This window comes from Sminthopsis crassicaudata, chromosome 5 (assembly GCF_048593235.1).
Source record: "Sminthopsis crassicaudata isolate SCR6 chromosome 5, ASM4859323v1, whole genome shotgun sequence".
In the NCBI taxonomy this organism is placed as follows: Eukaryota; Metazoa; Chordata; class Mammalia; order Dasyuromorphia; family Dasyuridae; genus Sminthopsis; species Sminthopsis crassicaudata.
Window position 1 is genome coordinate 36,112,476 of NC_133621.1, and position 23,813 is coordinate 36,136,288.

At 38.0% G+C, this 23,813-nt stretch overlaps 1 protein-coding gene across 1 annotated transcript in view; it reads left to right on the plus strand.

Annotated features, from left to right (window-relative positions):
• COL6A5 (collagen type VI alpha 5 chain) overlaps positions 1 to 23,813 on the plus strand; it is a 101,730-nt gene that overhangs the window by 26,579 nt on the left and 51,338 nt on the right. Inside the window, exons 7-20 of the mRNA XM_074270836.1 lie at positions 1,083 to 1,655; positions 3,386 to 3,964; positions 4,487 to 4,818; positions 4,912 to 4,999; positions 6,382 to 6,527; positions 8,195 to 8,287; positions 10,242 to 10,295; positions 11,352 to 11,423; positions 12,103 to 12,129; positions 12,281 to 12,325; positions 13,510 to 13,563; positions 16,919 to 16,981; positions 18,755 to 18,820; positions 20,146 to 20,199. Of these exons, the coding sequence (XP_074126937.1) occupies positions 1,083 to 1,655; positions 3,386 to 3,964; positions 4,487 to 4,818; positions 4,912 to 4,999; positions 6,382 to 6,527; positions 8,195 to 8,287; positions 10,242 to 10,295; positions 11,352 to 11,423; positions 12,103 to 12,129; positions 12,281 to 12,325; positions 13,510 to 13,563; positions 16,919 to 16,981; positions 18,755 to 18,820; positions 20,146 to 20,199 (2,246 nt within the window). The remainder of the gene's footprint in view (positions 1 to 1,082; positions 1,656 to 3,385; positions 3,965 to 4,486; positions 4,819 to 4,911; positions 5,000 to 6,381; positions 6,528 to 8,194; positions 8,288 to 10,241; positions 10,296 to 11,351; positions 11,424 to 12,102; positions 12,130 to 12,280; positions 12,326 to 13,509; positions 13,564 to 16,918; positions 16,982 to 18,754; positions 18,821 to 20,145; positions 20,200 to 23,813) is intronic.

Consider the following 23,813-nt stretch of genomic DNA (forward strand, 5'->3'; position numbering starts at 1 on the left):
TCACCTTTAAATTCTCTTCTTTTCTACCTTTGTATTCTCATAGATGATCTGAATGCAGATCTCCCTTTCTAGTTTTAAAGATTTTACATTTATTCTTTAGTTGAGGTTCCAGAAGAAACTATAGTTTCAAGCCATTTCATGTCTTTCTTATTCTAATACCAGCAAATAGTTATTTATAAAACATGCAGTGTTAAGCTCTTTGGCAGTTAATGCTAAAGAGAGCAAAGAACACATCAATCGATATACAAATTAATGGCAACTCTGCATTTTAGCTTATCCAATGAGGCTCATCCTGTTCTGAGAGAGAGGAAGAATCCAATGGAGTATCTTGAGTGCCACAGATTAAAGAACTGAACCAGAAGTTCTGTAAATTGGACATCTCAGACACGAGGCAAATTTAACCATATGGCCATGTTTTCCTTTCTCAGATATGTGTATGTTTTTTTGGATATGAACAAATGAAATATCTGATTTCAAATACTGACCTTCAGTTAGTATTAATTAGATTTTCTTCAATTATCAGCTCGGAAACAACACAGCATAGTGCTGTCCAGTGGATGGGGATGTCCAGAGGAAGGCAAAGGAAAGGTATCTATATGGTATATGGAAGGAATTTAGGAATGGAGAAAAATCCAGAGTGGACAGAACAACTTTCTTCAAATGTGCAAAAGGTTGATCTGTGGAAGGAGATTTTTTTTAAAAAATTGACCCCAGGATACAGAAGTAGAAGCAGTAGGTGAAAGCCACAAAGAACACTTTGAGGTTTGGGAAAATATTGTGAATTGCCCAAAGGAGGAGGAATTAGCTACCTTAGGAGATTATGGGTTCTCTCTTCCTAGACTAGCAATAGTTAAATGACTACTTGTATAGTTTTTTATGGTGGGGGGGGAGTCCCTTTTTTTTTTTTTTTTTTTACCCTGGGTTGGACTGTGTAGCAACTTAGATTTCCTCCAATTCTGGGATTATCTATTTAGTGCCCACGTTTTGTGCATGGAACTCTCCTCTATAAGAGCTGCTTCTTCCCAGCAAATGCTGGGTGTTGATTGCATAACTTTATTATGAAACCTTTCTCCTTCTTGCAGAATGCAAACAGTTTCAGATGCTAGACATTGTACTTGTGCTGGATGATTCCTCGAGTATTGGCTTTCATCAGCATCAAAGCATGATAAACTTCACGAAGCACTTGGTGAATAAGGCGGATGTTGGCAGAGACCGGGTTCAATTTGGAGCCCTCAAATATGGAGATAACCCTAAAGTCCTCTTTTACCTTAATACCTACCACACCAAGGAAGGCATCATTGAGGGTCTTAACTACCAAAGAGAGGGAATAAATACTTATACGGCCAAGGCTCTGAAGAGCTCTCACGAGCTATTTACAGAGGAACGTGGCAGTCGAATCAAGAGAGGTGTAAAGCAGATGCTCATTGTGATTACTGATGGGGAATCTCATGATAGTGATGAGCTTAAGAGCACAGCCCAGACACTGAGAGATAAGAACATCATCATCTATGGAGTGGGTGTAGCCGATGCTTCTGAGAAAGAACTCTTAGACATAACAAACTCAAAAGACAATTACTTCATGGTAGACAATTTTGAAAAACTGAAAGAACTCTACCTCCCCTTTGAGAAAAAAGCTTGTGACAATTCACTTGTTGGTAAGTTGCTACTTCAAAAGATGACTTCCTAGATGCACCTGAAACTAATATGAAACAATGACACTACGGCTGCCCTACACTAGCCCTGTGATTTTGGTTCAATCCCTTTGGGCCTCAATTTCCTTATTAGTGATATAAGGGAGCTGGAATTTAAGACTTCTAGCATTCTTTCTGTCCTAATTCTATGATTCCATGTTCCTTTCATCTCTTAATCCTCTGCGTCTACAAAAGAAAAATTACTTTCAATTTGTACATGGGTGTCAGAGGTCCCCATAATTTTGTAGAGTCTTTCTTTTGAGAGAAAGACATGTCCAACAGGTCTACCTCTCTATCCTTAGCTTGTCACATTTCCATTCATGATGCTCTGTTGATCCAGTTGATTTGTGACATCATTGATCAGTTTGAAACCAAACTCAGCTGAGAAGGTTTGAAGTTGGAGGCAGATCAGTTTTTCACCAGCTTTTCATTCCAACAAACAATCAACCCTCCTAAAGGCAAGGACTATTTCATTTTTACCTTGATATTTCCCAGTGTATTACATAGAGCTGATGCTTATCATCTTTGTAAAAATTGAATTGATCTTAATTGAATTCACCTTTAAGCATTTGGGGTCTTTAATGCAATTTTGTGCATCCCAAATGAATACTTTTAGTGCATTCTCAGGTTTCAGTAACCAATCTCGCTGCATTACCACCATAGTGAAAAGGGCATTAAATTTGGCTTCAAAAAGGACCTGACTTTAACAAGTCACCTTGCTTCTTTAGGCCTCAGTTTCTCCATCTGTAAAATGAGGAGATTGAATCAGATGATGTTTAAGAATTCTTCCAGTTCTATAACCACTAATTCATTCCCTTAGAAGAGTTTCACATCAAATGCCTTGGGGAACTGAACAGTAGCAAATCAACAGGAGAACTTCAGATTTCCTTCCTATTTTGGGGGCCACATTTCATAGTAAAAATGGCTCTAGTGAGCACTGCCATATGAACAACCACTTCAAATAAAACCAATAGCTTTTGGGTTTGAAAAATACTCTATAACATCTCATTTGATCCTCATAATACCTGGGCAAGGTGGATGCTAGTATTCCTATTTTACAAATAAGGGAACTGAGTCAGAAAATTTAAATAACAAAGCTTGGTTTGCACAACTAGTAAGTATCTGAGAAGGGTTTCCAGCAATTATATCCCTTTGCCACATCTTATTTCCCTTCATTTGGTGATGTCCTTGGTTTTCCATTTTAGCTGTCTGCATAGTCATTTTAAAATGGAAGCAATTAGCTTGAATCACAAAGACCTGAGTTCAACTCTGGCCTCAAATACTTATTAGTTGTGTAATGCTAGGCAAGTTAACTCTGTATGCCTCAGATTCCTCATGAGTAAAATTGGGGTGATGCTAATAGTATATACCTTCCAGAATTGTTAAGATGAGCAAATGAGTTATTTGTAAAGTGATTTGTGAATGTTAAAGATATTGAAATACTATTATTATTATTATTATTATTATTATTATTTTCATTTTTCTTTCTCCCTTCCCCTCATTCTCTGTGCATCAAGTTTTCTTCTCTCACCCAACTCTGCTCCTTGAGGGGGTCATCTGTGGAATCCATGAGACATCTGATTTTAAGAAAGGTGTTACCTACTCCCCCTCACCCTTTTCTCTTTCCCTATTTTCTAGCCCTCTTTCAATATATACATATATAATATAGAATTTTGTCACTTTCTTTTTTTCAGTTTGTGACATGCAAAAAGCAGATGTCTTTTTCCTTTGTGATGGCTCTGATGTAGTAACTGAGATGGATTTCGGCAAAATGGTTTATTTTTTGGCAGACATCATTGATAATTTTGATGTTTCACCCCAAAACACGCATATTGGGATGTCCCAATTAGGCAGCTTTCACCAGGAAATAATTCACCTGAATGATACCATGAATAAAAGTGAGCTGAAAGGAAAAATTTTGACTTCTTTGAAGCGCAATGGAAGTCCTCAGCTAGCAGACGCACTTCACCTCGTGAAGGACACATTTGTTTCTGGGAGCAGGATCATGGCTGGAGTTCCTCAGATACTGTTTGTCATCCTATCTGGGAGGCCAAAGGGAAGCATCTCCATGGTGAACAAGGCTGTGGCAAAACTGAGAGAGCTTGGGGTGTGTATCATGGCCTTGGGGATCGGGGATGTTCGAAATTATGAGTTGCTCCCTATCACCCACAATCCTGAGAAGATCATCACGGTGCCTGACTTTGATAACTTGAAGAAAGTAGATGTGAAAAAAAGAGTCATCCGGGAAATCTGTCACAACTGTCAGCAAAAGAGTAAGTGTCCCCATTTCCTACTGCTGTTTACAAGTCTTAACAGACATCTTGCCAGTATCCAATTCCCTCACAGTATTCCATGGCATCCCTCTTCCTCGCTTCCTCACTCATCAGCAGATTGTGCTCTGGGAGAGGGACAAAGAGGTAGTTAACCTGCTCAAAACCATGGCAGAGACACTGAACTGTCCTCAGTTGGTTCACCATCTAGCTGTCATCAATCTGCCCCTTTGTACCAATGCCCCTGGCGCAAAGGTGACGTATGGGGGATAGGGGATAACCAGTTTTTCTACTTCACGTACTCTCAGAAATCCTTATACCCACAGGCAGGTAGGTGACCTAGTGGATGGAGAGTTGGCCCTAGAATCAGAACTCTATTATTATTGTAAATTGAGGAAATTGGACTCTTAAAAAAAAGATACCATAATTCTGTAATTGGCTAATTCTCCTTCCTTCCTTCCTCTCCCTCCTTTTCTGCCTTGAATCTGTACATTAATGGGTGATTGTTTCCTCCTCTATCCCCAGGTTGCTTTGTGGATGCTGTTGTGGGCTTTGATATCTCGACTCATCAGAGAGGCCAGACCTTGTTTGAAGGGCAACCACACCTTGAATCTTACCTTCCAGGCCTCCTAGAGTCTATCAGTTCCCTAAGAAGTGTGAGCTGTGTGAGAAAACCCCAAGTCAGTATCGCATTTAAGGTAAACACTGATACCAGTTTTGAATCCAGGTTCCAGATCTATGAAAAAACAATGATGGAAAATCTGAGACACACCGTAGTCAGTGGGCCATCTCACCTTCAAGTGGCTGATCTAGAATCACTTTGGAGTGTATTTAATTACTCGGAAGATCATGGAAAGGTAAGTCCTTGGTATTCTTTTCTTATTCCTTCCCTACTCCAGTTAGTTTTTAGCTGCCAAATGTTCCCCTTCTCTTGTTTCATCTCTCTGTAGGTGATGATCATTTTTTCTGATGGTCTCCAGCATGGGAATAATGATCTCTGGACACTTGAAAAGAAATCAGATGAACTCAGAAAGCGAGGTAAGCAATCGAAAAGTGCTGTGGGATTTGTCTAACACCTTTTCAGCCTGCTCTCCAGGGCTGCTCTGGATCTTGGCACCTGATGTAATGTAGTAAATCATACTTTAAAAAAATGTTCCTCCTATGCAGCTCTTTTAAGGATATGCTAGAGCTCTTCATGAAGGGAATTGCAAGGAGTTAATAGTTTCTGGGTCCTACCTTTGTAGCTCAAGGGATGGTCTTGTTTCATCTTAAATCTTTGTATTTGTTACAAGACACTGCACATCCACGATTTCCTGGGAACCACATCTCTAGAGGGTTCAGTTCTGGCTTGAAGTTTTACTTATTAAAATAATATTGATTTGGTTTGGATTACATTTAAGACAGTAGAAGGAATATTTTATGAGCATGCAACCCTAGTTCAGTTTGGAATCTCTGGAATTACCGTGGGCTTATCACATGGGAATCTTTTCCTACTAGATCCAATCCCTCTATGCAAGCCTTGAACAAAAGAAAGGTCCAGAAATTCATCATTAATGAGATCTCTGAAATCTCAGAATTCCCTTCCACTTCAATCTGATAGTGAACAGCTTACTTCCCTCATGAATTCTTCAGGAGTCACTTATTGGAGATACAGTAGAAGTAAGAATAAATCAAGGGTCCCTTATTTGATACCTCATATCATTATTTGACATAGTTCTAGAAATGCTAGCAAATCAATAAGAAAAGAAAAGAGAATAAAAGTGGATGACAAAAAAAATAAAATCATCTCTATTTGCTAACGATTTGATGGTTTGCTTAGAATACATAAGGAATACATAAACATTGAGAAGATTAGTAGTTTTAGGCAAGTTGCATTCTATTAAATAAACCCACAAAAATAAATAGCCTTTTAGAAACAAAAATAATAAAATCCAAGACACCATAATTGGAAAGGAAATCTCATTCAAAATAAATTCAGAATGCATGAAACATTTTAGAGTCAGTCTATCAAAGAATATTCAACACTTGTATAGATTCAATCACAAAATGTTGCATAAAGAAATTTTTAAAAAAACAACATAAATAGCTGCAAGAAATTCAGTCTCTTGATTGGACTAAACTAATATAATAAAAATGGTAATATCTGAAAAGAACTCACTATTTGAGAAGAGCAACTAAGAAAAATGAAAAGTAACGTGAAAGAAATTAGGCTTAAAACAACATCTTACACAACATTCCTCCTGGCGCAGTATCTGGTATACAGTAAGAGTTTAAAGAAGACCTGTTGCATGATTAATTGCTATGCATTACATGCATGTAGACATTTGCTATTACACTTACTAAGAGAAAAATACATCTATTGAGTGTTTTTGTTTTCATTTGGACACTCTCATGTTTTGTCTCTTATTTATATTGACAAGGGTTGATGGGTTTGTTTGTTATTGCCCTGAATACTACCTCTCGTCTTGATGAGTTTTCAAGCATTGAATTTGGGAAAGGATTTGAATATAAGACACATTTACACATTGGAATGAGAGACTTGAGCAGCAAATTGACAACATACCTGGTAAGTTACTTTGGTTGTCCAAAGTTAGGGTGATTTAAACATTTATATTAGCAATGGTAAGGGATTTCCTTTTATTGGCTTTGGTTAGATGACCACCTACCCAGTTGTCCCTCTGATGGCCATATTGAGTGGAGAACCTTTGGAAACCTGAATATCTTTTCCTTCTCAGTCTTTCTCTCTTGGTAGCATTGAACAGTGAGCTACTAAAATGCATACAGGCTGGCAAAATAAAATAAAAGTTTGGGCTATCAAACTGCATGTAAAGTGTTTCTAATCATTCTTCACATTTCATCAAAGTCCCAGGAGTCATTTTGGTGGATAGTCGGTCAATAAGTATTGATGTCAGAAACTAAGCTAAACACTGGTTTATAAAACAACAACAACAACAACAACAACAACAACAAAAACAAACAAACAAAAAACAACCTAGAAACAAACCTTGCCCTCAAGGAGATTACCCTCAAATGAGGGAGGCAACATAGAAAATAACTAACACTGCCCCTACTCTTTGGGGACAAGTCAGCATCTCTCCATCTCCCCCCTAGCAAATTCCTTCCATCTTCAAAGTCACCATTCTTCTGTCCTAAAAATCTTTATTTGAGTAACTTCAATTGGGATGGAGGAAAAGTGGTTCTTTTAATGATAAAGTTTCCCTGATGTAAAACATGGATGCTTTTTTAAACTTTCTATGCAGTAAAATTTCCTTAAGCCTGGTTGTGAAAGGAATCACAGAAGTAATAATAAGCTAACTAGACTGGTTTCTCCATGCATGGAGGGCATTCCAGGACCCTCCATGATGAAGGGTCGTACTTGGTGCTCAAGGATGGTGAGAAGAGTTAAAGGATCACTTTAAGAGACGTGACAATCATTGGAAGGGTTGTTAAGATTGGGAATAATAATAAATCTCCCTTTCATTGTGAGTCAGAAAAAGACTCTGGAAAAGTTTCTCATAGAAGCTGAGCTTTGAGGAAATCAGGGAAGTCAGGAGCTCAATGAAGGATAACCAGTGAAAATACTCAGGGCTGGGAGGTGGTGAGCAGCTGGCGTCCTTGTTCAAGGAACAACAGTGAGATGGGGCTGCTGGACTATTGAATCTATGACAGTGAGTAAGGTCCAAGAAGGCTGCTGCGGTAGGAGGTGACCAGGTTGGAATTATTTTGTATGTATATATATGGGTTTGATTCTTAGGGGACAAGGATGGTCTCATTTCATTTTACGTCCCTAGTGCTTAGTGGACTAGGGGACACTGTACGTGGCATTTAATAAAGACTCATTTGGTTTGATTCCATTTGGGACTTTGAAAACACTACCTGAACAATGTTTTATTTTATTTTATTTTATTTTGGGGGGTAGGTTTTTTTTAAAGAGGTAATCAGATGGTACAGTGAATAGAGAGCACTGGGACAAGAATTAGGAAGGTCTGGTTTCAACTTTGTCCTGAGACACTTGACAGCTGTGTGACCCTAGGCAAATCACTTAATCGTTGTTTGCCTCAGTTTCTTCATCTGTAAAATGGGGATAAATTACAGGGCCTATCTCCTAAAATAGCGTGAAGAGCAAATAAGATGATATTTATAAAGCTCTTGGCTCAGTGCCTGGCATATAGTAAGTGCTATATCTCCTTGCCTTTCTGGAAAAGACGATCACTCACTTTCTCTCCTCTCTAGGACAATATTGCAGAAAGACATTGCTGCTGTGCCTTCTGTAAGTGCTCAGGAGCTCCAGGGGCACCCGGATACCAAGGACCAAGAGGTTTCAAGGTGCTTCTAGAATTCTGATATTTGTCTTGATCAGGTCTGCTTGTGACTAAGTTCTTGTTGCCTTTTTCTGCTGCTGTCTTTCCATGTGGATGGCATACCTGATATGCAATTGGACCCAGCTGTTGTATCTGAGATCAGTTGCTTTTCCAATCCCATAGCCAAGGATTTTCAAGTAGAAATGGAGTCTCTCTTGGGATGCAAAATGCCATCTGCATTCAAAGAGAGAACTATGGAGACTGGATGTGGTTCGAAGCATAGGATTTTCATCTTTTGTTTGTTTACTTGCTTTTTCTTTTTCTTTCTCTTTTTTCCTCCTTTGGACTTATTTTTTTGTTACATAATATAACATATATGGAAATGTGTTTAACAGTATGAATATGTTTAGGCTATATCACACCGCTTGCTGTTTTGGGGAGGGGAAGATAAAAATTTGGAAAACAAAGTCTTACAACAATGAATGTACAGATATTTGGGAAAATGAAACACCATTGAGGAAAAAAACAGAAAAAAAAATGGAGTGTCAGACCACTCTGAGAGCCTGCAATCTCCCAATGCTCATGCAGATCAACAGAGCCCTTCAACAGGCCTCCATTCCTCAGGGGATTTTTTTTATTAGCCTAGGAGACTAGGAGATAATGATTTTTTCACTTACTGCCTTTGTAGTCACCTGAAAATTGCTTGATGTCATCAGGCCTCAGACAATTGTCCAAGGCCACTCTAGTTAGTTATAGACTTTAAAATTTTTTATTTTTTTAATTAAGAATTTTTCTCCTTCCCACTTTTTACCTACCCTTCATCTTCCCTGCTTTGAAAAGAAAAAAGAAAACCTTTATTTATAGCAGCTGGCAAAGACTTGGAAACTAAGGGGTGCCCATTGATTGGACAATGGCTGAAATTATTATGGAATGTAAATATTAGGCAATATTATGGTACCCTAAGAAATAATGGAAAGGATGGAAGTCTCATACTAAGTTATAGATAGTTGGGAAAACATATTTCCCTTCCCTTTTATGACTAATCACATTGTTTAGTATTTGAGTTCTCATTCTCTTATCTCACAAGAAGAGATCCACATTCCTCCACATGGATCATTCATTGAGCCTGATCAAAGGAGTTCTCCCAGAGACTGCTTGGGTCCCCCTATTATCCTCTTCTCTTACTCCTACAATTTTCCCTGAAGCTCCTTTGATGAAAATGAATTGTCTGGAACTGACCTAGACCATTATGAGAGTTAAAGCCAAAAAGGCCCATAAGCATCATCTTGTTCAGGGGTCCCTACATTTTTGCAGTCACTGACCTCCTTAGGTACTTTGGTGAGCTTGTATACCCCTTCTCAAAATAATGTTTTTGAATAAGTAAAGGGAATGCTAAATTTCAGTTAGAAGTTAGCAGGGGACAATGATGTAATTTTTCTCCCTGAAAAATTTGTCTGCAGATTGCTGGTTAAGGTATAATCTATAAGGTATAATCTAAGAGCAGCAGCGTGACTCAGTGGGAGTCAAAAGGTCCTGAGTTTTCAAATCTTGCCTCAGATACTTATTAGTTGTATGACCCTGGAAAAGTCACTTAGCTCTTGTAATATAGTCCAATCCTTGATTTTTCAGACAAAATAAATTGCAGTTAAGTGGCTTGCCCAATGTCACATAAATAATAAATAACAAACTTGGATTTCAGCTGATATTATTTGACTTAAAGTAACAGCTAGCATTTCTATCTCATTTTTAGGCTTAAAATGTGCTTCATGTGCATCCTTTCCCTTCATGCTCCATTCTACAAGGAGATGAAAAACATAAATGAGCTCAAAGATTTCATCTTTTAAAAGGGTAACTGGCTGAATAGTCCCTGGCTCGGATCTGGCTCATGGAGGAAGCTAGAATGAGGGATTTGACTCAACCTGCTATTGATTTCATAGGTTTGGATCAATGGTGCTGACTTCTCCCTTCTTCTTTTACAGGGATCAAAGGGTCAGAAGGGAGGCAGAGGACACAGCGGGGAAGAGGGAGAGCCTGTGAGTCACTGCAGTTCCTCAATGATTTCGGCCCATTCATTGTTAGCCTTCCAGCAATGGGCTTTGTTCTGGCTGGTCTGGAGCTCCTTCAGGGCCCAGTTCCAGCCTCTTAACATCCCAAGGCTTCTGGTAGTCATGGAGCCATTCTACTTGCAAAGCTATAATCTGCCCATTTGTGCCTTACTTATTCCCTTCAGGCTCTTCTTGGTGTTCACTTTTACCTGATTTCTTCTATATAAATACATTTTCATGGGAGGAAGAGGGACAGAGTTGGGGATGAAGGAGAAGGCTATGTACAGTCCCAGTCCCCTATAGTCTCTGAGATGGCCCTGACCACATCTGAAGGTTCCCCAGGGAGTCCTTTCCATGGTTGGTCCTTCGTTGTTACAATCAGTGATCTCTGCTCTGTGGAGGGATCCCCATGTGAACCAGCTCCTTAAGTTTCTTCACAGTTGCTCCTTTGGCTCAACATGATCATTCCTGGTGAGAGCTGCCCAATGGTCCCGGGTGGGTGAGCTCGAGATAAAACGGCTTCCAGATCTTAGGCCACAGCATAAGTGTCATGGGAAATGTCCAAGCCTCCACTTGCATTCTTTGATGGTATTTCTGAGGTGGCATCAGGTGGCGAATGCCCATTTTGCCAGCCTTGAAGTCAAGATGAGCCGAGTTCAAATTCTGTCCCTCACATACATTAGTTGTGTGAGCCTGGGCTAATGTCAAGCCCTCAGTGCTCAAGCCAACCCTGCAATGCTGTAAGTTGTCAAGAAGGTCTTGGACTGCTCTGCTAGAGGGAGTTTCCTCACCTGGGAGTTCTCTAACCTATTGAAAGAAAAGGTTCGGTCCCTGCTCCCATCACTGTAGAATCTCATTTACAGAACAAGCTGTGGGTGGGTGGAGGAGTCCAGGGAGGGTGAGGGAGACACTGGATCTGTGTGTCTGTGATTCTGCTTCAGGGTAGGGGGAGCATCCTGTTAATTCTACTAAAAGTCAGAGAGAGAAGTTCAGCCCCATTTTAATGGGTGAGATGTGTCTAAAGGCTTTGGTTCCTTTTTTCAGGGGACAAGAGGAGACAGTGGGCCTGAAGGAGAAAGAGGTGCTCAGGGATGTCAGGGGGACAGGGGCCTTAAGGTAAGAATCTGTTGGAATATTCTTTAAATCTCAATCTTAATCTTTATGTGTCTCTCTCTGTGTCTCTCTTTTTCTCTTACTCTTTCTCATTCCCTTTCACTCTGTTCATCCTTATATCTATGTCTCTCTTTCTCTTACTCTTTCTCATTCCCTTTCTTTCTCTCCTTCCCTCTGTCCATCCTTATATCTCTGTCTCTCTTTCTTTCTGTCTCTGTCTCTTCTCTGTCCCTCTTTTCGTCTCTACTTCCTTGTTTCTCTCTGCCCTCTGTCTCTGCATCTTGCTGTCTCTGTCTCTCTGATTCTGTCTTTTTGCTGCTCTGTCTCTGTTTTTCTGTCTCTCAGTCTTTGTCACTCTGTCTCTCTATGTGTGTCTCTGAGTCTCTGTCTCTCTGTCTTTTTCTCTTCTTCCCTTCTTATTTCCTCTATCTCTCCTTTCCTCTCCCTCCTGCTTTGTCTTTTTGTCACAGTTCATCTTCCTCTTGACTCTTATTCAAGTCCATATCCCTCTTTAGGTCTCTACAGGGTAACAGAGTTGATAAAACCTTAAATATCTTAGTTGAGCAGCAGCATCTATTTTAAGCCTCAATTTTGCCATCTATAAAATGAGTGGGTTCCAAAATCCTTCGCCTCTCTATTTTCCATTTTTGTCTGTAAATGACAAATGTTTAATCTCTTTCAGGGAGTCAGAGGAATGAATGGATTTAAGGTACAGTGAAATTTCTTTCTAAATTTGCTTCTTTTGTTTGTATATTTATTCCCAAGACTGTTCATCAGTCATTTGCACAAATCACATTTTGTTAAAGAATTAGAGAGAATGACTTGTGAGGCAACTTCTTGTTTCTTTTTTGATCTATCAGGGAGAAGATGGAGATTATGGAATTGATGGCCTGAATGGAGAAGAGGTAATTTTCTCCTTCATTCAATAGTTAACATTAAATAAACACATTTTAAGTGCCTACTATATGTTAGGTACAGTATTAAGTTCTAGAGTTACAAATACTAAAAAAGAACCTTACAATTTTTCCCCTTAACATTTTTAATTTTTGTTAAATATTTAATAATTTTATGCACAAATAAATTTTTAACATTCATATTTTAATTTTTTTTAGTTCTAAAGTCTCTTTTCTCTTACTCTTCCTCTCTTGAGAAAGTATACAATTTAATATCACTTATACATGTGAAGTCATGGAAAACATATTTCTGCATTAGTTATGGTGCAAAACAAAATATAGACCTCCAAAAGGATAAAAATAAAATTGAAAAAATATACTTTGCTCTACATTCAGAGTTCATCAGATCTCTCTCTAGAGGTGAATGGCATTTTTCATCATGGGTCCTTTACAACTATCTTGGATAATTGTCATAATTAGCATAGCTAAGTCACTTGACTAATTATCATGTAATCTATTATTGTGTACAATGCTCTTCTGCTTCTGCTCACTTAACTTTGCATCAGTTTGCATGTCTTTCCAGGTTTTCCTGAAACCATCCCATTCATCATTTCTTATAGCACAATAGTATTCCATCATAACACATACCATAGTTTGTTCAGTTAATTTGTTCAATTAATTTCCCAATTAATGACTACACCTTCAGTATTCAATCCTTTGCCACTACAAAAAGAGCTTCTATAAAGATTTTTATACAAATAGATCTTTTTTTATCTCATTGGGATACAGATTTACTAATGGTATTGTTGGATCAAAACCTATGTAGTTTTATAGCCCTTTGGGCAGAGTTTCATACTGTTATCTAGAATGATTGGACTAGTTCACAACAAGGACCTTACAATTGAATAGGGAAGACAATATGCAAACGAAAGCTGAGAGGAGGAGGGTTGCCAAAGTATGGAGATGGGAGGTAGGTAGAGTAATTGATGGGAAATGAAATTAAGTGGAAAATTCTAAGCCTTTTAGAGGGAAGATTTGGGAGGTATTCACCATTCTAGTCAGAGGAGAGAGTAATTGAGGAGATGCTGAATATCAGAGTATAATCAGGCCTCAGGTAATGGGCCCACTTCTTTAGCATTGATTTGGTAATATAAAAAGAAGAAAAAACACCTTTCCTTTTTCTTTTCTGTTTTCAGGGCTTTCATGGAACTCCTGGGAAGAAGGGAGAGAAAGGTGACCCAGGATCCCAGGTAAGACTTGCTGACACTTACAACAACTCAGGGCATTATGGTGTCATAGATAGAACATAGTTCTTAAAAGTCAGGAAGACCCAAATTCAAATACTGCCCCTTACTTTTATTTAGCTGTAAGATCAAGGGTAAATCATGCGATATCTGTACTCTTCTCTCCTTGTCTACAAAAGAGTGATGCTATCATTTGAAGTTAGCACATTGATAGAGTGGACACAGAGCAAGTGTTGGAGTGACAAAGACCCTTGTCTTGCCTCAGTCACATACTTGTATTTCACCTCTCAGATCTCAGGCACCCACCTCCATTGGCAGAGGGAATTTCTTCATTGGGAGTTTCTTTTGGCAATGAAATCACAGTTCCAATAGCTTGTTTTAATGTTATATAGTTCAAATGAGATAATGGGTAGAAAGAATTTTGAAAGTTGAAGGCTCAAAAGATAAATCAGTAATTATTTACTGATATGTATCTATTCATTTCTAATGAATCGGCATCCTTAAATGTTTAAGGCACAAGGTGATTATCACTATGACATGTTTTTCTTCCCATGGCTTTAATGTATTACACTTAGCTCCAAAATAGGGCAAGATTACCAAGATGGAAGTGTCTAAAGAGCTCAGTGGTATTTGGTGGGCATCTTACTGTCCTTGTGTGTCTCACAGTTGAAATATTATCTCCAATATCCTTCATAAAAAAGAAAAATTAGTGGACAAAAAGACAAATTTTAACAAAGCTTGGGTTGTGCCATATGTCCAGTCATCCTGAAGGTATTTACTCTGGCATTTCTGTTCATCTAATTTCATCATCTATGGTGGGAGAAGTGTCACATTTGCATCCCACTGCTTCGGTGTCCTATATACTATGTAAGGCATGAAAATAGCACTTGAAGTGAAATTAAGAGACCAGACCATACATTTACTGAAGAAATCAGTGTGGCCAGTGGTATAATTTTAAAAATATTAGATCAGCTTTTAATATCTCAAAGAGAAGGAGATTCCAAAAGAATGGAAAAAGATTCTAAGAAATGTTATTACTCTTGAGACATTTGCAGCCACCTACCCCTTTCTTCTGGTTTCTAGAAATATGAGAAAGAAATAGGCAGACTTTATGATGACTTTCTATTTGTATATTCATGTTTGAGAAGTATAAAAAATAAAATATGCCCCTGTGTTTATTATAATTTATTTATTACAAACATTTGACTTGATTGAGCAAAATACAGCCTTAAAGTCTCTCTTCTGACTACATGCTTCACGAATATATGTTATGATAATCCATGATTCTGTTCTAAGTGCAATTGTTCAATTGCATTTGTTGAATTACTCTTTAAATATTGACTTCAATGACAAAAAAATTGGAAACCGAGTGGATGTCCATCAGTTGGAGAATGGCTGAACAAGTTATGGTATATGAATGTTATGTAATATTATTGTTCTATAAGAAATGATAAGCAGGCTGATTTCAGAGAGGACTTACATGAACTGCTGCTAAGTGAAATGAGCAGAACCAGGAGATCATTGTAGGCAGCAACAAGAAAACACAACGATCAGTTCTGATGGATGTGGATGTCATCAACAATGAGGTGATTCAGACTAGTTCCAATGGTCTTGTGATGAAGAGAGACATCTACACCCAGAGAGAGGATGGTGGGAATTGAATGTGGATACAACATACTACTTTCACTCACTTTGTTGTTGTTTACTTTCATTTTGTTTTCTTTCTCTTTTTTTTTGCTTTTTGTTCTGATTTTCCTGGAGCAGCATGATGTTTGTATAGAAGAATTGCACATGTTCAGCATATATTGGATCACTTGCTGCCTGGAGGAGGGAGTGAGGGAAGGGAGAGAAAAAAATTAGAACACAGGATGCTGTAGGGATGAATATAAAAAATTATCCATGTATATATTTTGAAAATAAAAAAGCTTTAATTAAGAAAATGTGAGGCAAAAGAAATAAATAAATATTGACTTCAAATAAAGCATCCCTGGAGCAGGATATGACCTATTCAGTGAGATGATGGCTCCCCAGATCCCCCTAGGGGGGAAAAACAACAAGAAGTGAATGCAGAGTGCATTTTGTGTTGTTTTAAGGGTAGACCTTTGAGTTAGACCATTGGTATATATGTCTTGGACAGGTATTGTAGATGGACAATGATGGACAATGATGGACAATGATGGCCTAAGCCATCAGCTAAATTATGCTGTGTTTTCTGTGATTCCAAATTGCTCCTTTTTTTTTTTTTTAAACAATAGATGCCCTTTTAAAAACCAGTAATCTCTTGATGAGTGGCCCATAACCGGAGTGATCCGAAACCTTATGGAGATTGTGGTATTCCACATTCTGCAGTCACTTAGAATCACTAATTTTTAACTTGATATTTTCTTTAAATAAGGCTTTGTTTGAGGGATAAAGACAATGGAGAGATATATTACCATCATAATTTGACTATATCATGTTAGCAATTAGACCAAATATATAAAATATAAAAGATATCAGGAAGATGCATAACCTAAAAAGGAAGTGGGAAGGTCATATGGAAGAATAGGAAATAATAGGTGAATGGCTCATATTCTCTATCGATACTCCTGTAATATCAAGAAACTGGGAGGGAGACTCACCTGCTGCCCAGCATGTTGGGTGGCCCACATGCAGAGGAATTAATGAAGGAAGATATGAATAAGAATTGTGAACCACGAGGAAGCATAAATGAATGTCAGTGAAATCACAAATTAAATGTTCTGGAGTAGCCTCACACAGTTGCCAATTAGATAATACCATAATCACAAAAGAATCAGCCCATCAGTGACTTCCAAGACAATGGCAAGATGCAAGACAAAGCTTCCTTTTCTTTCTGTAGCAGAACTAGTTTGTTTGAGAACAAGAATGGTATCGTCTTTATTTTTATAACTTTCCCACAATACATTGTACTTTCCAGGCTTTTAAAAATGTTTGTGACGAAAACAAATAAATCTCATTGTTAAGGTAAACCATTTCAGCAAATACCATCTTACTTGTGAACATTTTTTTTTACCTTGTAACATTTCTATTTTTAATTTCTCCCTATTTGACATGAGAAATTAAATCAGATTTCTCAAATAACAGGCAAACTGATTCTGAGAATATATTGCTAAAGCCTCGGACAGCCTGCTTCCAATGCTTAGCACAGTGCCTGGAACATAGTAGGCACATCATATATGATTGGATAATGGATTGAGACAATGGTGATTTGGAAAGCTGGTATTCCTTTTCATAAAGAATTTGTTGGCATTTAATGTTCTTTAGGGGAAAACTATAAAATTAAGTTATGTAACATTCTAAAAATCATCTATATTTTCACTCAGAACTTTCTTGTTTTCAGGGAAGTATGGGTATCAGAGGTGTTCCTGGTGTCCGCGGAGGAAAAGGATTTCCAGGAGATCCTGTAAGTTTCAGAAAATAAATTGGATCTGCTTTGTACAGTTGGGACTCCAATTGAATATCTAATGTGGATTGTGTTAGTTACCGTATTCAGAAATGAACTTTAGAAAGAGCCCAGTTAAGTCTTAGAGATGCTGTCTCTATGAGAAATAATGTAATTTTTTTCAAGTTGCATGGTAGGGAGAATAGCATACTTATGCTGAAGACAGACTTGGGAACTCATAACATTGAAATGATACCATTGTTTCTCATAAAAGTATCATCAATCATGCTATGGATATTGGGAAATCAAGATATAGCCCCTTTCCTTTCTCTCTCAAGAAGGAGAGTGAGAATTGGCTTAAGTCATTTGTGGGTGGGGGAGGGAAGGAGACTTTGGGAATTTGTTACCTGAGGCATTCCCTTGCTACAGAGAAAGCCTTATAACTTTGTAGAAAGCATCTCTTCTCCTTGAGGGATGCATTTTTCTTTATTGTGTTTTCTTAGCTTGAGAGTATAGAAGGTATTCTGCTCTTCTTCTCATGTAGCTTATGACTCAATAATAACTATTAGGCTTATGTTTATAGGGAAAGTATTATTATACTTAATCTTAATCCTTTATTTAGTAATCCTGTATCTAATATTATAACTAGGAATTCTGGCACCCAGGAAAATTTTAGTTTTACACATAGGGAAATGGTCTAAGATATAGCCACACCTATGGGAGACAAGGATCAAGGAAGTAGAGGAGATTGAGGAACTAGAAGGTCAAGGTGTTTGAAAGGGGATAGGGGCTGGGGCAAAGAAAATAGTGAGTCTGCAATATGGCATTTTCACTCTTTCTGTTGTTGTTTGCTTTTGGTCTTCTTTCTCAGTTTTTTTTTCATCTTGATCCGATTTTTCTTACAGATAACTGTATAAATATGTATATATATATATATATATATATATATATATATATATATATATATATATATATATATATATATATTAGATTTAAGCTATACTTTGACATATTTAACATGTATTGGACTACCTGCCATCTAGGGGAGGAGGTGGGGGAAAGAGGGGAAAATTTGGAATAGAAGGTTTTGCAAGGGTCAGTGTTGAAAAATTACCCATGCATATATTTTGTAAATAAAAAGCTTTAATTAAAAAAAGAAGAAGAAAAGAAAATAGTAAGCCCATTACTGAATTTGTCAACAAAGAGGGAGAATGAGTTGGAGGTTCACTGATGATGGACCAAGTTTCTAGACAGGATGACACCATCTTTAAAGGAGCAGAATAGGTGATGGTGTCAGAAAGTGGCCATGACACTAATTCTTTCTCCTGGTGGTATAAAAAGGGAGCAACCACACATAGAAACAGATGAGGTCTCTTATAAAGAATCTGGCTATCAAGGAGCGCTGGAGGTGGAAGGGGTAGGAAGGGAAGACCAGGGTGAAGGAGAGTCTGTCAATAATAGCAGAGGGTTCCAGAGAACATAATGGAGGTAAGGCGGAAGGGGATGGGGACAATGGAATAAGAGTTGAATTCTATTGAGGAGGAGAAGTGACAGCTGCCTTTGCCACCAATTACCCTGTCAATCCCAGGAAAGGGCCATGTTGGTCAAAGGACCCTGTAGGTTGGCAGATGAAGAGACGAAGGACAGGTGGTCTAGGATCTAGGAAAGGAAATAGGTGAATCTAGCAGTCCATGGGGTGGGAGGAGAGGAGAAGAAGCTCCTTCCCCATGCTGGCATCTGGGGCAAAGCTCTGGAGAGCTCTTAATATCTATTTCTGCTCTCATATTTCCTTAGGGTGAACCTGGAAGAGACAATTTCTTCAGAGGGCCTACGGGATCCAAAGGAGAGCAAGGAAGACAAGTAATATCACCGATTGTGCTTTTTCTGCAATGATTCATTTGGCTTGAAATGTATCCAATGACTTTAACAGAAATGAATACATGTATCTGCCTTTACAGAAACACAAAAATCATTCTGAAAAGTTGTAGATGAAAATTTCTTTAGAAATCAAATTAAATTTAAATGATCCTGTGGAGCTGACTATTTAAAAGAAATCTGTTAAGTAATATCTCTCACTGGCAGGTAGGTGGTATAATGAATAGAGGACAAGCCTTAGGAGGCAAGAAGATGAATTTAAAATGAAACTTGCTCTGGAAAAGTAATTTCATCTCATGTTCTCCATTTTCTCATCTATAAAATGGGAATAATAATAGTACCCAAAGTATAGGTTTCTTATAAGGCTCAAATGAGATAATACAGTTATTTCTTCCACATTGTAGGAGTTAGGAGATTTGAAAAATCTACCCCAAAATTTTTGGCCTTCCCTTTATACTAGAGAAGAAGTCTGAATTTTTTCTTTTTTCTTTTATGGTGTGTTTATAGTACCTTATGTAAAACTTGGGTTAAATATTGGGCCATTGGTTTTGTGTCATCTGCTTGCCCTCACATGCCATTTGAGGTCTCTGCAAAACTCCCTTAAAATTCCCATTTAATCTGTTATGCCTATGCACCATATATCAAAATTGTGATAGGGAAAGTCATAATGAGGAAAAGATAACTGTATACCTAAAATACTTAACCATAAAGTGCTATTTAATATATGTATATTCTCTTTACATATTTGTTTATATTTATTAATGTTTTATCTCTTTATATATTATAATAATATATTGTAAAGTACTTTGCAAAGCTTAAAGTGCTATTTAAATATAATAATTTAAAATTAATTAACATTAATATAATAATTTATTTAAATATATTTTTACTAATGTTTCTAATTTCCTTAAATTCAGAATAGATATTTAGAGAAGAAACTATTAAGCTTCTGAACAGGTTATTCTATAAGAAGCCAAACAGAGAATGTTTTTGGCATTCCTTGGAAAGCTCTGAAAGTCAGAGGCCCAGGGTTTAAATCCTGTCTTCTTACCTCTGTGATGTTGAAGAAATCATTTAATCTCAATCCTTACATCCCAGCTTCCTTATTTGTAAAATGAGAAGGTTATCTTAGCTAGTTTCTAAAGTTTCTTCCTTCACCAAACCTATGATTATGTGATTTTGATGGATACTTGGCTGGTAGATGCAATAGGCAGAATTTTAAAATGGCAGCGGGGCCTGACTGACGAAAGTCTGGTTGGTTCTGAAGCATCTGAGCCTGTTATTCTGAATGCTGTCTTTCAAATTTCTAGGGTCGAAGAGGACAGAAAGGCACAGATGGCAACCCTAACTCAAGAGGAAACATAGTAAGAGGCGTCATGGGCATATTCTATTCTTTCCTGTCTCAGTATAGCTTAATCCAAAATAGAGAGTTGGGGGTTCATGATCCAAAACATCGTTTTCTAGCATCTAGCAAAGATGTTGCTGGGTAAATCTGAAGAGATTTAGAATAAATTTAGGTTTTCTAAAAGTGCCTTCTGTGCTGGCCAGATGTACTTTGAATTTTTAAGTTCACAAAATTCCTGCAAAATAAGTAAAAATCTCTTTACTCCTTCCTCCCCCACTTTCCTCCATTTGGCAGATGGGAAAAATGAATCAGGGAACATTTGGAAGGATCAAAGCCAGTTGGTCAGTGATAAATTGCCCTATATAAACCTGTTGTGTCCTGTTTAATAGTAAGCCTAGTACAAATTGAGATTGGGGGAGGTTGTGTGTGTGTGTGGGGGGAGGTGTGTGTGTGTTTGTGTGTGTGTGTGTGCGCGTGTGTGTGTGTGTGTATGTGTGTGTTCAAGAGAAAAGAACAGGGTCAACAGATGACCTGTTTATTTAATGATTATGTTCTTACTGAAATTAGAGAGAAAGTTAGAATAGTTGGAAGTTCTTCTAAAGTACAGAGATCATGAAAGGGAAAGATCATGTGTTCTTCATTAGCAACATCCAAAGGACAAGCAAAGGCTCCTATCTTTGTCTTGGCACTTGGGTTCAAGGGAGGGAATGAGGCTACTTGGCTTGGTTATCAATGACAAATTTTGGCACCCTTTCTTAGTGGTTCTGCCAGACGAGCTTCTCCAGAGGGAAATAAGCAGAAATAAATTCAGCAGAAATCTGGTTAAGTTCCTATTGACTGTGAATTCTCAAGAAAAAAAGGCACATAATTATCTTAGTGAGGCTTCTCTCTCCTGCTTCTGGTGAAATAGCTTTGAATATTTGCCCTGTGTTGTACAAGAAGAATTGAAATCTAACCAGAGGAAACAGAAAATGTCAGGTGGGGATGGGAGAAAAGAGAAAGCAGAGTCCTCATTTAATGAAGATTTCAATACTTATAGATATTTGTTGGTCTAAGAGGAGAAAATGTTTTCATGAGAACCAATTTTGAGGTTATCAAGGTCATTAATTGTGTCTTTTCAAGCAAGGTTTTTCAGAACTTATGTCAAGGGATAGGAATTAGTACAGCTGGATCTTTTTCTTCATCTCCATGGTGCCTTTTTGCTCTGATTATCTTATGCCCTTATCTCCTCGTTTCACTTCATCCCTCCTTTTTAGCCTTATAAATTTTAGATTATAAGAAAAGAGCTCTCTCTTTCTGCTTCTTCCTTTAAAGTGATGGGGGTATTATGGAAAGACTTCTGGATATGTAATCAAAATTCAAATTTCAGCTCTGACATTTGCTTAGATGTATAACTATGGGCAAGTCCCTTAATCTCACTGAACCTCAGACTTTCTATTTTTCCAACTAGAAATGATTTTTTGCCTTTATTTTTTTTAATTTTATTTTTTTTTACTAATAGACCACTAGGCTTAGAACTATAAAGAGCTAAGTTCCAATCATTCCTCAAAGGAAGTATGACTCTGAGTAGATCACCTAAAGGAACTTACTATCTGCCCTCTTATTGGACCCACAAGACTTTTGGCTTTTCCATATAACTTGAAGTTGAACTTTCTTCTATGTATTATTTTACTCAGAGTACGAGGGTTTGTTTATTTTTTTAAGAGGAAGAACTAGCTTGCTTTGGGGGAGTGGTACAAGGGATAGGGAGACCAGAATTCAGGAGACACTTTCTGAGTATTCCTAGGCAAATGACTTAACTTTCTGTTTACTTCAGTTTCCAAATCTGTAAAACAAGAATAATAATATTACTTGCATTTTAGTGTGATTGTGAGGATATTTATAAAGTGTAGTGCTTTATAAATGCTCAGCACTTAGTAAGTGCCATGTGACTATTAGCTTAATAATATTATTGGCTATTACTTTCTATGTGTATCTTCAGTACATAGCAAAGTTCTTGGCAAACAGTAAGCATTTAATAAATCCTTTTTTATTCACTTAACCTCTCAGCCTCAGGTTCATGGGGTGATAATAATACTCATAGTACATACTACACTGGCTTGCTGTGAAGCTCCACTGAGATAATGTGTATAAAATGCAAAGCACTGAATGCCATTTTTATTGTTATTGTTGATATTAATTTCCCTGTTTTGGGAGTGTGAATCATGAAGGCAGAGGAGTATTTAATTGAGGATCAGTTTATAAAATCACTGGCATAAACCAAAACATTATTGTTGTTGTGTCTGCTCCATTGAGTGACTAAATGTCACTTTGGATGGCAATATAGATATGGCAATTTAGATATAATTTATGGTCCTATGGATCTGATTTAAAGAGGACTCCAAACTTCAGAGAATCAAATCCTCTTGTTCTTGCTTTGTTCACAGAAATCCAGAGAGGATCCTGGACAGGAGCATGAATTTGTATCTTCAACCTCTTCTTTCTTCACTCATTCTTTCTTTCTCCAGTGCCATACTATTTTGTCCTTGCTAATGTCTGTCCTGGACTCATTTATGCTAGGGTGTAAGTGACTGATAAGGCACAGGTGTTATCTCTCCCAGAAGTGCTTTGCCATAATGCTCTCCATCCTATATCCTTCCCCTATTTCTCAAACTGTTTAGTTTTTTCTTTAAGTTCATTCTAACTCTGAAATTCAATGATTGTACTTGAAGTATTTCCAGGGATAGAATAATCTGGATTCCTCCCCCCCCTCCCCAAATTTGGTTATTTTATGATTGACAAGTCAAATTGAAAAGTCAAAGGGACCACTAGATGGTGATGCTGAGCTATCATGGCTGCTCAGGCCTCCGGCTCAGCATCCGAGACAAAGATGGGGAGAAACCCCTAGGAATAGGAAGAATTAACTGAACCCTTGCTCAGTGATGAAAATGGTGCTGGCTGTCGTGCCAGAGCATTATTTGCCATTTTCCACCAGCAATATCCAAAACACAGCAGCAGGTTGAGAAAAATCACCCAGTGGCCCTGGGTTACATAATTTCTCTCTCTTTGTATCTTGTCTCTCCCTCTATCTTTCCTTCTATCTCTGTCTTTCCTGCTTCCCATCTCCCTCTCCCTGTCTCTCCCTTCATCTCTCTCTTCCTCTCTTTCTTCCCCTCCATCTTTCTCTCCTCCTCTCTTTCTCCCTCTCCCTGTCTTCTTTACACTCCTCCCCCTTTTCTTCCTCCCTCTTCTCTCTCTCTCTCTCTCTCTCTCTCTCTCTCTCTCTCTCTCTCTCTCTCTCTCTCTCTCTCTCTCTCTCTCTCTCTCTCTCTTTCTCTCTCTCTCTGTCTCTCTGTCTCTCTCTCTCACACACACACACACACGTACTCTTCGGGCACCTTCTAAGACAAAAGGAGAGAATTCTGGCCTCAGGATCATTTGTTTCCTGGAGCAGCATCCCAGATAATTGGCAGTGACCGTTAGGTGCTGTCTGCATCTGTAATGACTTCTAGATTGGGTCGCAATCAATCTTCTAAATATTTGAATGTGATTAAGTGCCTGGTGTGGAAATCCTTGCAGAAAAAGCACCTCAGGGAGACATCTTTCAGGATGTGTTCGTTATGGGTGTCAATCAGGCAAGTTTTTGAGTACCAG